The 16,095-nt window shown below is 37.3% G+C and overlaps 1 protein-coding gene across 1 annotated transcript in view; it reads right to left on the bottom strand.

Annotated features, from left to right (window-relative positions):
• Positions 1-16,095, bottom strand: part of DNAH9 (dynein axonemal heavy chain 9) — a 531,344-nt gene that overhangs the window by 32,385 nt on the left and 482,864 nt on the right. The window contains exons 63-65 of the mRNA XM_069076799.1: positions 13,076-13,303; positions 9,966-10,157; positions 332-523 (exon numbers count right to left, since the gene is read on the bottom strand). Coding sequence (XP_068932900.1) covers positions 332-523; positions 9,966-10,157; positions 13,076-13,303 — 612 coding nt within the window. The remainder of the gene's footprint in view (positions 1-331; positions 524-9,965; positions 10,158-13,075; positions 13,304-16,095) is intronic.

The raw sequence follows: 16,095 nt of genomic DNA, 5'->3' as shown, positions 1-16,095 counted from the left end.
ATATACATTAAATAAGCACTGAAATCCTTGTGATAAAAATGAACCAATTTGAGATTAATGACTAAATATAAACTGAATTTAGGAATTCAATAAACTTTTTTAGGTGAGAAAAGAGAACTCTGAGAGTCATTTCAGCATGGCCTTTCCAAAATGACTGAAAGTACTTCTGGAACACCCTAAAAACATTATGCTTTCCAGAAAATGTTAGACTGGAAGGAACCTTAGGAATTTTATAGTCCTACCTCTCACCACTTCATTGTAAAGCAGAGGAAACAAACACAGGGAAGTAAAGTTTGCATAGCACAGCCAGGACTCTAAATGGGAAGATTACCTGGTGATAATTATTGTAGTCCATATTGCCTGGAAGTGGGAACCCTGGAGCTAGAAACATTTCTCCTTCTAATATTTCTGGTTTAATGAATTCCTCCAGGTATGTTCTACATAACCTCCTGTCCCAATCATCGGTAATGTGACCTCCATACATGATCTCACCAAAGAGGTAGCGCAAGTCATCATAAGGCACCTGAAAGACAGGAGAAGAGAATGAAACTAGAGTGAAATGACTCAGCATAGGAATTAATGTGTAGATGAAATAGTTTGATAACAAAAGAGTGCAATTTCAGGTACAATGAAATGTGACTTTGACTCCCCCCAAAGGACTCACACTTCACCATCTATTTCTTCTCTGTCTACTAACATGTAGTTAGTATGCTACTGGAGGAAATCACACAATCTTGTTGATTCTATTATACATTTTTGCTCTCTAATCTCAAGTGTGGCCTCACTCTCACAAAATACCCTTTTACTCTTCACTAACTGATGTTCACATTTCCTAGGGCAGCTGTTCTATACGTCTTCTTCAAGCCTTCCCCAATACTCTTTAACTCCTCATTTACAGGAGAGGATGTCACCTTATCCTTTACTGAGAAAATAAAGGCCATCCAACATAAGTTCTCTCCTTTCCTTTTTTCTACATACAAACTTCTTATATTCATTTATTATTCTCTCTTTTGTTCTTTTCTAGTAAAGAGGTGGCCATTTGCACAAAAACCAACACTTTACTTAAACCTTGGATCCCATTTCCTCTCTCTCTGGCAGATTACGCTTTTCTGATGTATGAGGGAAGTGCAACCATGAACATTTTGTAGCTTGTTCCAGTTGGCCAACTATGTGTTTGGAAGTAGCCTTGGTGGTAGGTTGGTTGTGTAGTTGGAACTGTTGTATTTTCAAAAAGGCCTGATTCAGTTTCAGCTCTCTTTGGTGTACTTAAGTTAGAGGAGCAACATAATTCTTTACTCATGGTTTTTGGTGAGGGACCCTGGGGGAAGGGTTGTGGAGCTTTCTACTCCTAAGGTCACATTGTGCCCAAGAAACAGGGTCTTGTTTGCTTGGTCTTTTTCATTCCAGGTATTTGGAGTGGAGCTTCCAAGCCTTGAAACTTTCAAAGGCTAGGAGAGCAAGACACAGTCATCTGGGAGTCAGAATCCAGGCTAGGTTTTATGGTCAGTTCTGAAAATGCCCTGAGGAGTCAGGAGCAAAGAGAAATTTCAGAAGGGACCTTCAGGGCTCCAATCCAGTGGAAGGACTCATTTGGCAGCAATGTTGTCTTTGGATACGAACTTGATGGGACCTAGGAACTGAGCCTAATACTTTCTGCCAAGACTAAGGCTGTATAAGGGGGATTATGCACCTAAGATATTGGGGAAAATATTTATGTATTTATTTTTGCCAAATCTTTGAAGTAAATATTCTTTTCTAAAACCTGTCAGATGTTAAGTGGTTAAATGGAACTGAAATTCAAGTCACTAGGCCCCTAAAATAAGGGGAACAAAACTGATGGTGGCTAGAGCCAAAGGAAGCAGAGAAAAAAATTCCTTAAAACACTCAAGATACTCTAAAACTTTGAAGGGAGATATAGCCTGCCTGGCCTTGAGAGAGTGGGGCCAGAGTTTGCATATTACATGTAGGAGTTTATACAAGATGGCAGAGAAAAGAGACATCCCAAGACTCTCAAGAGTACCTGAGAACTTATTGAAGTAATAGAGAGACAGATGGAGAGACTGAGATCAGAATACATGTTACACAAAGAAAACTAGAAAAAGAGAACTGTATATGAAACTCTAAATCTATACCATAGAGCTAGATATCTACACATATATATGCATACATTTAATGTGGTAGTACCAGTATTGCCCTCTTTATCTGTGTCCTAGTCTGGACTTCCTTCTGCTCTCCTGTGTGTGTTGTAAATGTTTCATTTACACTCTTTCCTTTCCTTTCTTCTCTTTTGCTTCACTATTTGTGCTCCACAACTCTCCTCCACAGGTATCACAAAGCAAAATATATTTGTCTTGTATTGCTAATACCTGAAAATATGGCCACAGTTCATCACCTCTCCACCAAGAACCTGCTTGCATGCTTCATCATCAGTCTTTTAGAGTCATTCATTATTGGTCATTGGTCATTGCATGATCATATTTCAATGTTATTTTCTGTGCCACTGAATAATATTTCTTGTTCTGCTTACTTTACGCTATGTCAGTTCTTTCCAGGTTTTTCTGCATTTTTCCATTTTTGTCATTTTATTATATTACATACCATAATTTGTTCAGTCATTACCAAATTGATGAGTATCTACTTTGTTTCTAGTTCTTCAGTACAATAAAAGGTGCTACTGTAAAATTTTTTTTTATCTATTGGTCCTTTCACTCTGTCTTTGATCTCTTTTAAAAAAAAATTAACTTGTTTATTTACTTTTAGTTTACAACATTCAGTTCCACAATCCCTTGATTTGAGTTCCAAATTTTCTCCCCCTCCCTTCCCTCCCAGCCCCCCTGCCATGGTGTCATGCAGTCAAATATAGGATCTACAAATATCTTTACATTAAACATTAATCAGGTTGTAAAGCAGGATTATAACCAATGGAATGAACAATGGGAAAGAAGAAATAAAACAAAACAAGAAAAAGAAAGAGAGCAAGTAGTTTACTTCAAGAGCTGCAATAAATATTTTTGTACATTTGGGTCCTTCTCCCACTTCTATGATTTCTTTGGGATACAACCCTAGAAGTGGTATTGCTGGGTCATATTTATAGTCCTTTAGGCATAGTTCCAGATTGTTCTCCAGAATGGTTGGCTGAGTTCACAATTCCACCAACAATGTATTAGTGTTCTAATTTTTCCACATCCTCTCCAGCATTTATCATTTTCCTGTTTTGTCATCTTAGCCAGTCTGGCTGGTGAGATGTAGTACCTCAGAATTGTTTCAATTTACATTTCTTTAATCAATAATGATTTAGAGCATTTTTTCCATATGCTTATAGATATCTTTAATTTCATCCTCTAAAAACTGCCTGTTTGCCCTGCCTTTGACCATTTTATCAATTGGGGAATGACTTGTATTCTTTTTTTTGAGGGCAATCGGGGTTAAGTAACTTGCCTAAGGTCGGCTAGTTTGTGTGTGTGTGTGTGTGTGTGTGTGTGTTAAGTGTGTGAGGCCGGATCCGAACTCAGGTCCTCCTGGCTCCAGGGTCGGTGCTCTACTCACTGCGCCACCTAGCTGCCCCAATGACTTGTATTCTTATAGATTTGAGGCCTTTTTCAGAGACACTGGTTGTAAAGATTCTTTCCCAATTTTGTGCTTCCCTCTTAATCTTGGTTACATTGGCTTTATTTGTACAGAAACTTTTCAATTTAATGTAATCAAAATTATTCATTTTGCATTTTATAATGCTTTCTACCTCTTGTTTTGTCATAAAATCTTCCCTTCTCCATAAATCTGACAGGTAAATTATTCCTTCCTCTCCCAGATTGCTTACAGTATCAGCCTTTATACCTAGATTGTGAACACATTTTGACTTGATTTTGGTATATGGTGTTAGATATTGGTCTATAACCAGTTTCTGCCATACTATATTCCAGTTTTTCCAGAGGTTTTTGTCAAATAGTGAGTTCTTATCCCCAAACTGGGGTCTTTGGGTTTATCAAAGGGTAGATTACTATAGTCATTGACTGCTGAGTCTCATGCACCCAATCTATTCTATTGATCCACTACTCTATTCCTCAGCCAATACCAAGTAGTTTTGATGACTGCTGCTTTATAATACAGATTAAAATCTGGTATAGCTAGGCCACCTTCCCTAGCATTTCTTTTCATTAATTCCCTTGATATTCTGGACCTTTTGTTCTTCCAAATGTATTTTGCTATTATTTTTTCTAGCTCTACAAAGTAATTTTTTGGTAGATTGATTGGTATGGCACTAAATATGTAATCTAATTTAGGTAAAATTGTCATTTGTATTATATTAGCTTGACCCAGCCATGAGCAGCTGATATTTTTTTCCAATTAGTTAGATCTGACTTTATTTTTGTGAAAAATGTTTTGTAACTATGTTCATATAGGTCCTGACTTTGTTTTGGCAGGTAGATTCCCAAATATTTTATAATGTCTATAGTAACTTTAAATGGAATTTCTCTTTCTATGTCTTGCTGTTGGATTTCATTAGAAATATATAGGAATGCCGAGGTTTTATTATATATCCTGCAACTTTGCCAAATTTATTTATTATCTCGAGTAGTCTTTTACTTGATTCTCTAAGTATATTATCATAGCATCTGCAAAGAGTGGTAACTTAGTCTCTTCTTTGCCTAATTTGATTCCTTCAATTTCTTTTTTCATTTCTTATTGCTACTGCTAATATTTCTAGTACTAAACTGAATAAGAGGGGTAATAGTGGACATCCTTGTTTCACCCCTGATCTTACTGGAAGTGCTTCTAGCTTTTCCCCATTACATATAATACTTGCTGATGGTTTTAGATAAATGCTACTTATTATTTTAAGGAAGACTCCACTTATTTCCATATTTTCTACTGTTTTTAATAGGAATGGGTGTTGTATTTTGTTAAAAGCCTGGTTTCTGCTAGTTTTGTTGTTGATGTGATCAATTATACTGATAGTTTTCCTAATATTTAACCACCCTTGCATTCCTGGAATTAATCCTACCTGATCAAAGTGATTTGATTCTTGTGATAAGTTGCTGTAGTCATTTTGCTAATATTTTATTTAAAAATTTTGCATCTATATTCATGAGGGAAATTGGTCTATAATTTTCTTTCTCCATTTTGTCTCTTCCTGATTTAGGTATTACTACCATATTTGTATCATAAAAATAATTTGGGAGGACTCCTTCTTCTCCAAATTTCCCAAATAGTTTGTAAAGCATTGGAATCAATTGTTCTTTAAATGTTTCATAGAATTCACTAGTAGATTCATCTAGCCCTGGAGATTTTTTCCTAGGGAATTCATTGAGGGCTTGTTCAATTTCTTTTTCTGAGATGGGTTTATTTAAGTAATTTACTTCCTCTTCAGTTAATCTGGGCAACTTATATTTTTGTAAATATTCATTCATTTCACCAAGATTGTCAAATTTATGTGCATACAATTGGGCAAAATAATTCCTAATTATTGTTTTAATTTCCTCTTCATTGGAGGTAGATTCACCCTTTTCATTTTTTTGGTTTTCTTTTTTTCTTATATTAACTAAAGGTCTACCAATTTTATTATTTTTTTTTTTTAGAAAACCAGCTCAATTTTATTAATCTTTCCTTTGGTTTTCATTATTTCTAATTTAGTATTTAATTGGGGATTTTCAATTTGTTCTTTTTCTAGCTTTTTCAATTGCATGCCCAATTCATTGACCTCCATTTTCTCTAATTTATTCAGGTATGCATTCAGGGATATAAAACATCTCCAAGAACTGCCATTGCTGCATTCCACAAGTTTTAGTATGTTGTCTCATTACTGTCATTCTCTTGAACAAAGCTACTGATTGTTTCTATAATTTCTTGTTTGATCCACTCATTCTTTAGGATTAAATTATTTAGTTTCCAATTAGCTTTTAGTCTATGTTTCCATGGCCCTTTATTGCATATAATTTTCATTGCATCATGATCTGAGAAGTATACATTTAATACTTCTGCCTTTCTGCACTGAATTGTGAGCTTTCTATGCCCTAGTACATGGTCAGTTTTTGTGTATGTGCCATATGCCACTGAGAAGAAGGTGTATTCCTTTTTATCCCCATTCAGTTTTCTCAAGAGGTCTATCATATCTACCCTCTCTAAAATTCTATTTGCCTCCTTAACTTCTTTCTTGTTTATTTTGAGGTTAGATTTATCAAGTTCAGAGGGGGAGATTGAGGTCCCCACTAGTATAGTTTTGCTATCTATTTCTTCCTCTAATTTCCTTAACTTCTCCTCTAGGAATTTTTTTACAAATGTGTTTCTTGTAGACAGCATATTGTAGGATTGTGGTTTTTAATCCATTTTGCTATCTGCCTCCATTTTATGGGAGAGTTCATCCCATTCACATTCACAGTTATGATTACTATCTGTGTCTTTCCCTCCAACCTATTCCCTCCCCTGTTTATGTTTTTATTTCTTCCTTCTCCCCTCCCCTTAAGAGTTTTCCTTTTGACCATTGCCTCCCTCAGTATTCCCTCCCTATGCACCCCACCTCTCTTTACCTACCCTTTTCCCTTACTACTATTTTCCTTCTTTCTAACCTACTGCCTATAGGGCACAATATATTTTTATACTTAATTACCTATGTTATTCTCTCCTTGAACCCAAACCAATGAGGGTAAATTTTGTACAATGCTCCTCTTCCTCCCTCTCTTTCCTCTACTATAATGAGTTTTTGTGTCTTTTCACTTTAGAATCCTAAACTTAACTGATTATGTTGATAACTCCTTGAACCAGAACCAATGAGAATAAAGTTCATATGATGTTCATCTCCCTCCCTTCTTTCCCTCTCCTATATCATGTTTTTATGCCTCTTCATGTGGCATACCCCTTCTGGGGTACAGAGGGCTCTGATTCACTTCTCAGGTTTGGAGCTAAGGGCCTGGTTGTTGACTTTGTGTGCTGTAGCCTCTGGGTGTTTAGACAGGCCAAGGTCAGGACTCTCAGTGTTTCCCCTGGATTACCCTGAGGCTCACAGAGTAATGTGTGGAGGAGGGATGGTCTGGCCACTTCAGGTTTCTGCCTCTGTGCCCCTGGCATACAGCTCAGCAGCTGGTGGCTGGCAGTGCTGGTGTCTGCAGATTCCCTTGGTGGTGCTAAGGCACACCTGGACTTCTGTTGTTAGTACTTGCTGGTTCTACCCCCATGGGCTTTAGGATCTCTTGTTGGTCAGCTGAGGTGGGGCGTATTGGGATGCCTCCTGCCCTTCACTTCAGGCTAGTCACAGCTTCAATCACATCCTTCCTCTAGGACTACCAAGCAAGCCTGTAGCTGCTTCCATTATATCAGGATTTTTTACTGGGTGGAGCATTAATCTCTGGGTTTTCAGGGTTAGGGAGGGGGATTAGAGCAGCTAGGCTTTATTCTGCCATCTTGGCTCATGGAAGTTCAGGTAGGTGATTTTTAAACATTCAGGCTGTGGGCTGATAGCCACAAGAGAAGCTGCTGCCATGGGCCCTGTATTTTCTCTTACCCAGCTCCAACCAATCCTCCATCTCGAGTGAGATGTCTGCAAATCACCTTTGGAGTGGGTGAATCTGCTGGCTGGGGCTTGCTGTCACTCTGCTATGCTCTGCTCTCAGGTTGGACCTAGTGCAACCCCCACGTGCTCCGCCCTCCCCCTGCCCAGTCCTACGTGGGTACTTTCCTGAACTGGGAATGTGCCACGCTCTGTCTCCCAATGGATTCTGTCACTCTAAAATCCATTCAGCTTCATTTTTTAAAGGTTGGTGACAGAATTTATGGAGGGCTCAGAAAAGTGCCTGCTTATGTTCTGCCATCTTGGCTCTTGTGTTTGATCTCTTTAGAGATAACTACATAGTGATAGTATTTCTGGTAGCTTTTAGTGACTTTTTGCATATAGTTCTAAGTCATATAAGTCCCATAATTCCCCTAAGCTGATTTCAAGAATGACTTTACAGCCTGACATTAGTATGTCTGTCCTCCCACGGTTTCTCTAAAAATGTTGATTTTCCTTTTTGTTTGTTTGTTATTTTTCACCCATCTAATAGATATCAGGTAAATTCAGTTTGTGTTCTTAAGTTTGCTTAATTTAAAACATGTTTTCATGTTGTTATTGATAATTTCATCCCTCTAGAACTGCTTTCTATAGTCCTTATAAATTTATCTGTTGGAGGATGGCTCTTGTTCCTTTATGTTGGAATCAAATCCTTATATATATTGATCACCAGATTTTTATTGGAAAAATTTGCTACAAAGACACCCTCCTCCCATTTCATTATTTTCCTTCTAATTACATTGATTTTGTTTATGCAAAATCTTTTCAATTTTATGTAATAAAATTATCCATTTTAATCTCCCATGAGTATTTCTATCCCTTGTTTGGTCAAGAATGTTCTCCCTATTCAGTTAAGAAAAGTATGTCCTTCAGTTCTCCTCTAATTTGCATATGATATATCTTTTTATATATAGCTCATACATCACTTTGAAGTTTATTGTATGGTACACATTGGGAGATGTTGCTCTAAGCCTAATTTCTCCCGGGCCATTTTCTAATTTTCTCAACAGTTTTTACTGAATGGTAAACTACCCCAGTAGTTTATGTTTTGGTGCTTATTAAATACTGTGTTACTTAATAACATGTCACTTAACATCTGGAGTTTCTAATATGTGATATTTATCAACTTTTCTATATTTTTTAACTAAGATAGTTTTGCTTATTATAGCTTTAAGTGTAGTTGAGGCCTGATGCTGCTAGGAACCATTACATCCCACTTTTTTCCACCTCATTATTTTCCCTTGAGATTCTTGACCATTTATTCCTTCAGATGAATTGTTACAAGTTATTGTCCTTTGAAGTTGTCCTTTGGCAGCTGGATTGGTAAGACTTTGCATCTAAAATTAATTTAGGTATCATTGCCATTTTTATTATATTAGAATGCCCCAAGCATCAGTAATTAATACCTCTCCAAAAATTTGTCTTCTGTTTCTTTAAAGCTTGTTTTGTAATTGTATTCATATCTTTCCTATGTATATCCTGGTAAGTAGATTCCCAAATATTTTGTGATTTCCATATGGAATTTCTTTTTTTCTCTTTCTGCTAGATTTTTTTGGCTATATACATAATGCATACATACATGTGTGTATATATATATTGTGTGTATATAGCTACATCTATATATCTATTTATAGAGTGGGGAGCAAGTGCTTTTTGAATGTTTATTTTGTATCCTGCTATCTTGTTAAAATTATGGTTTCTGATAATGTTTTGTTCAATATCTAAGGATCTCTAAGCAAATCATATAGCTCTGTTTTTTCTTGTAGATGATACTCCATTGAAATATTTAAATATATCTTTGTATCATTCATTACCATCTCAATAAATTATATAGCCAGAAATATTGGTGTTTGTCTAAACCTTTGAATTTGAAATAGGAACAAAATCTTTTATGGCATACATGCTTTCTCTAGCTTATTTTTAAACTGGGCTGGGGACTCAGAGGTAATTGATTAATCAATCAAAGAGGTTCTACATTTCTATTAATGTATGAAGAAATATCAGAACAGAGCATTAGACTGCTTTAGAACTTGGGTAGAGAATTAGAAAGTCAGTAGTAGATAGAGAAGAGTAAGACTTGGTATGTTGGTCCTGAAGACTACCTGAGAAGTGTTGCTTAGCACTTTAGACAATAAGGTAGACTCATAATCTATGAGATTGCTAAATATAGTTTAGCACGAACCTTGTTATACACAGATTGGTTGTTACCTAATATATGTACCTTGCACTCATATCAGGGTCATTGTCCCATGTCTCTTTTTAGAAAGTTAGAAAGTTCTGGGTGATAGCCCTTCATTAGAACTGCTTTTCTTCTCCCACTAGAAAATGGCAATATATTTTACATTTGAGTTGAAATTATAGAAAGGACAGACTTGGCTCTACTGATTCTAGTGTAAACATCCGGGATCTCATTCATTATCCTTACCTTGGCATTGGCCTCAAGGAAGTTATAGAGCACATTCACTGAGATGGTGAGGTCTCCTGTGTTAAAAGGATAATAGTGATTCCAGCCTTGAGGTCCAAATTTGTGCCTTTCTATTACTACAGCATGGAAGTAACAAAGTGCAAATAAGATACTCTTAAACTCTGTCTCTCGGCTACACATCTCCAGAGTATCCTGAAAGAAATACAATTGCTTCAGATTTCAAAGCACAATATTGTTCAAATCAGGAGTAATATAATGGGAAGAATTCAGGAAGATTTGGAGTCAAGAGCTTAGAGATAAATTTTAGTTTACTCCCTGTAGGAACTTGGGCCAGTCACAATCACTTCTCTGGGTCTTAGCTTGATCATTTGTAAAATGAAGGGCTACATAGTAGACTAGCATTGAAAGCTTCTGCTTGGCCTGCTTTGCATAAATCAAATAGTCACACCTTGCCATGGCATCATTAGAACATCATAATTTTAAAACATGCTTTGGCCTTTGAGCAGGAGAAATACTCCAGCCTGGAAAGGCTTATGAATTTTTATTTCTTTTGAATGTTTTGTATTCAAAAATAAATGCATTGGTAGCAGAACAGTTTCCATTGTTGACACATTTTAGGACAATCTCAACCATAGGTTTTCTCCAGGGGCAATTCTACACACTTTTTTCACTGAGTCAGAAAGGGAAATGAAGACTCTCACAAGAAAAGCTCTTTTTTTTTTTTTTTTTAAGCAATCGGGGTTAAGTAACTTGCTCAAGGTTACACGGCCAGTTATTTCTGGGTGTGGTGCTGAGTATCTGAGCAGGTCATCCCGACACTGGAGCCGGTGCTCTTACTCACTGAGCCACCTGGCCGCCCAAAAAGCTCTTTTTTTTTCAAAGGTTTGCAAAACACTTTAATAAATATTATCTCATTCTATACTCACAACAATCCTGGGAAATAAGCATTATCCTCATTTTACAGATGAGTAAACTGAGGCAAATATTAAGTGACTTAAGAAAAGTTTTTTTGAAGGTGAAGCTTATGACATCTTCTCTATCCTTCAAATTTGTTACCCTCATTCTGGAGTCCTCATAGGGAACTATGATTGTTATATAATCAACCTGACCCTATACTATTCTCCATAGTCTCCCAGGAATTGAAAATGAAGCAGAGGCCAATGCAAACTTAACAATATTTTCTGAGGGTTGGTATTCAAGTTGATTAGGCCTGTTGGAGAATTTAATTGTATTTTATTTCTTGATTTTTAAAAAATGAGCTCATGCTTGAAAATGCCTTTAAGAGATCAAACAAAAAGGTTTTGAAAAAAACCCATATGTACAAAAATATTTATAGCACCTCTTTTTTGTGGTGACAAGAATTGGAAACTGAAGTGATGCCCATTAATTGGGGAATGGCTGGACAGATATCCCAGGATATCTGCTAAAAGAAATGATCAAAGGGATGGTTTCAGAAAAATTTGGGAAGACTTGTATGAACTGATGTAAAGTGAAGTAGGCAGAACCAGGAGAACAATGTACACAGACAGGGTGCTATTGTAATGATAATCATCTATGAAAGATTTAGCTACTCTGATCAATACAATGATCCATGATGAAAGGACTCATGATGAAAAGTGCTATCCACCTCCAGAGACAGAACTGATAGACTCTGAGTATAGATTGAAGTACATTTTTCCTCTTTCTTTTTCTTTTTGTTTGACAACATGGCTAATGTGGAAATGTTTTACACGACTCCATATGTGTAATGAGCAATATCTTGCCTTCTCAATGAGTAGGGAACAGTTAAAGGGAGGAAGAGAATTTGGAACTGAAAATTAAAAAAAATATATCTCTAAGTACAAACAGAAGAAATTCCATGTTAAAATGTTGCAATAAGTTCAGAGTAGGATCACAAAAATGAAGTCAGTCACAGAAATGTCTCATGACTACATGCATATTGGGTGAGGCCAGTTTTTTTTTTTAATGGCCCTTGAATTTTCCTCTCAAAATAGTTAAGCTTAGGATCTATAGTAATGATTTGGATAAAGGCATAGACAGCATGCTTGGGAAAGTCAACCTACAGGATGACAGGACCCAAAAGTATCTTGACAGGCTGGAAGACTGGACTGAATCTAACCAAATGAAATTCAGTTGGGATAAATGTAAAGTCTTGTACTTGAGCTAAAAAAATCAACTTTCCAAGTATGATATGGGCTAGATAGCAGTCTGTCTGAAAGAGAATTGGGGCTTTTAAATGGTTTTTAACATGAAGCAGTGTATGATATGCTAGCCTTCCCCTTCTTCCCCCTCCAAAAAAAAAGCTAATGCTCTCTCAGGCTTCATTAAGAGAAGCACAACTTCCAGGAAAGAGGAGATGAGTCCCATTGTACTTTGTGCTGGTATGAGCAAAAATGATGTATTATGTTTAATTCTGGTTACTTCAGTTTGGGAAAGAGATTGATAAACTGGAGATTGATAAAAGAATAATGGGAAAGATTAATAAGATTGTGCCATATTCTGATAGGTTGAAGGAATTAGTGATGTTTTGCCTGTTCTCATTCTCTGCCCCCCAAAAAAAACCCTTTTTTGGGATCATTATAGTTATGTTCAAGTACATGAGGGGCTGTCATGGGAAAGAGAGGTTAGACTTGTTTTGTTTGCCCCCAAAGGGCAAAACCAGGAAAATATGAAGTTGCAAAAAGACAAATTTAGGCTTAATGTCAGGAAAATCTTCCTAATAATTACAGCTGTCCACAAGGGGGATGGGATGCTTCAGAAGATAGTGGGCTCCCTTTCCTGCAAAGTTTGTAGCTGAGTCTAGAAGCATATGGGTTGTATTAAATGGATGTGGACATCCCTTCTGCAATTCACTTATTTTGTGATATATTCCCATTTACTTCCAAAGAAAAATGCATGTAAGATTTATGGTTCCCCCTCATTTTGAGCCAGGGAAATATTATTAGGGACATAACAGATACAGGATAAAGATTAGTTTAAAAAGAACAGGTCCTGGACACTTCCCTTCTCTTTGGCACAGGCAGACCTCATTCTAAGCACATTCTATAGTTAGATCCCAAATTTGCATTGGGACTGTTGAAGCAAATTACCCACCTCTCCCAGGATGGTACCTGAGTAAAGTTGTCCAGGGCCTTGTGCAGTTTCGCATGCATGCCCATGGGAGGCTCATTGGTGATCTTGATCGAACTTTCCAGGATGCCTTGAGGAATGATATGGTTATCAGGAGAGGTTGCAGGCTCAGCACTCATGAAGACCCGAAACTCATGATGGCTACTCTTGCTGAGCTGTTCCAACTTCTTCTCAAGGGAACTGAGCCATTTGGCTACCAGGTGAATGTTCTAACAAGAAGAGAGTTATTTGCTATGCTTTCTGTTAGCATTGAAGCAGCCACTATAGCTGACAACAAAGGTCTGACCTTGATTTTGGTTTCCAAGAATTTATAACCTATCATAATTTTAGGTCAACTAAATTAGACAGCTCCCTAGAGAGAACCTCCTTAATCTTTTGGTTGCCTGGGCCTTTCCCTAAGGAATCACCACTAGAGAATCCAGGCTTTTATTACTTTGTGCCTAGATGACCCTAATAATAATCACTGAGGTGGTTAACCTTATCTTGAGGTTCAACTCTGTTAAATTCATCTTGCCTATTGTTCTAAGACTAATTTTCCTAAAACTTATTTTCATCATGCTACTTCCCTAATCAAGAATAAACAATGACATTTCCTATACATCTACATATCACACTGTTTGCACTCTGGCCATCATCTCTCTCTCTCTCCTGAACTGGAAACTTAGACTTTATCCCTGGGATATTGTCTCTGATAGGAGAACTTTTGCCTTATCTTGCCTGGAACTAGGCCTCCATGCCACTTCTTAGCCATTTCTATACTATGCTGCAGTGAGCATACTTCTCCTCTCTACATTCCCCCTCTTTCCAGTTCCCTTTCATATGTTGTCTTCCCCCATTAGAATGTAAGCGCCTTAGGGACAGTTTGTCTTATTTAGATTTGTATCCTCAATACTCAGTATCCTAGCACATAGTAAGTACCTTAATTCTCTCTCTCTCTCTCTTTCTCTCTTTCTTTCATCAAATAGAAACTCCCATGGCCTAACTTTCAACTTCTTCCATGATCTCAAGCCTGGTATAGCAGAAATAGTTCTAAATTAGGAATCTAGAAGTGTGGGTTCAAATTCTGAATTTTATTTTCTGGGTAAATCACTTCACTTGTTCCGGCTCAGTTTTCTACTCCATACAATGTGAGGGAAGGGTAGAGTCAGTGATCTTTAAGGTTCTTTCTAGGTTTTACATTCCATATTGCTTATGATGTCCCCCCTCCCTCCTAGCCTTAAATGTCTTTTCTAGTTACTCAGATTTCCAGATCAACATCCACCTGCTCCACAAATATTTTTATAATGAGCCCAGTCCATAATGATCTCTCTTTCCTGTGTGCTCTATTTCACTTAACAATCACTAGTCCTTTAGAGTTTAATATGTATGTGTGCATATGCATATGCATGTGAGTGTGAGTATGTATGAGTATGTAACTGAGTTATGTAACCAACTAGGCTAAAAACTCCTTGTAGTCTCCAGGTTGGTTTATAGATCATTAGAGGCATGATTATCTTCCTGAACTAGAGTCCAAGTATTTATAAAGTAAAGGGAATATTTTAGCCCAAATCTCCAATTGTAAACATATGCCAGTGACCCATGAGTGAGTAACAAATACTTGGTTGATTCTTTGGGGAACACATTCATGTTGTTGTCTGGTTCCAGGTAGAGGAAACTTTTGGTGTGTACTTGGAGGTGCTTGTAGTGCATAAATCAAGGATAATCCTAAGAGTCCTAATTTCCCCGAGGGTTGAGGAGGTGAGCAAAGTGGGGAGGTATTGCAGTATCTGTGTGGAGAAGGGAATAGCCTGTGCTAATTTTGGCCTGGGTCCTTATCTGGAAGATTTCATAAAGGTTAATAGTATAACTCCCCTGGTCTTCAAGGAGACTCAAAAGATTCTAGGCTGCACTGGAGTAGAGTTCTAAAGGATTTTAGTTCAGTTTAGCTCAGAACCTTAGAGAATGTCTGGAACCAATGTGTTTCTCTGGAAGATCCAGAGGATTTAGAATTTGGATTTTAAAGATCAACTTGAATCCAAAGCAGATCTAAGACAAGATGTTTCTTGAAGCCATGCCAGGTAGGACCTAAATCCTTGGGGCAGTTTAGGGTACTCTACTAAGCTGCCTCAGAGTCTAGGGACATTAATAAGTGCTTTCTGACCCCTGAAAGTCTGTTATTGTGTTCTAATTCCCCTGAAGAGCTCCTTAGAATGATTAGGGAGCTTTAGGGGTAGTTACTTTGCAACAAGCCAGAAGAATTTCAGAGTGTATGTATTTCCTTTTCTTTAGTTCCCTGCCAGGGTCTCCAGGCATCAGCAAAGAAGGAAGCAATGCTTACATAGATTGCGTCTGCATAATATTCTATTGCAGAAGTATTGAATTCCCAGCCAGCAGTGCCAAAAAACCCCTGAGTGCACTGAACTAAATTAAAATATAAATATTTTCTAATCATGTGTAACAAAATTAAAGTACAATACAACATAGATAATGTTAATTTGTGGTTTTTTAAGTTAATATGCAGCCTACAGAGATCAGTTTCTATTTTGAATTTGACATAACTGTTCTAGTGCTTCCTTCAATCAAATAAGCAGGCACCCTAGATCTTTGGCATCATGTAATTAAATTCAAAACCTCAGAATTGCAAAGTAAGCAAGAATAGGACCTCCCCCCCGCAACCCCACAGAATTCTGAGTGAATGAAGGCTCAAAAATTTGAATGTGTCCAAGTCAGCACAGGGTTTGTAATTTTTCTGTTACTGGTCAGAGTTGCGAACAAGAGTGGCTAATAATAAGCAAGTCTCTTGTTCCCCTTGCCAAGCAGAGTTCAGAATCACAAGTTCACCACCAAAAGAGTACCCGGCTTATGGAAAAGCCATTTCCTTTCCAGTGCTGTGACAACTTAACAGGATCAGGAGGCCACCAGCCTCTTTTCTCCTAGATTTACTGCTCTTGGAGAAGATTCCTCAAAAAAAAAGGGTACATTCCCCAGCCCTTGAAACCAAAACTAATAAGGAGACAACTGA

Source organism: Petaurus breviceps, unplaced genomic scaffold (assembly GCF_028583685.1).
Source record: "Petaurus breviceps papuanus isolate PSGF00001 unplaced genomic scaffold, PetGlider_PUasm1.0 90925, whole genome shotgun sequence".
NCBI lineage: Eukaryota > Metazoa > Chordata > Mammalia > Diprotodontia > Petauridae > Petaurus > Petaurus breviceps.
Note: the sequence above shows the minus strand (reverse complement) of the source record. Positions and strands in the feature narration are given on the sequence as shown.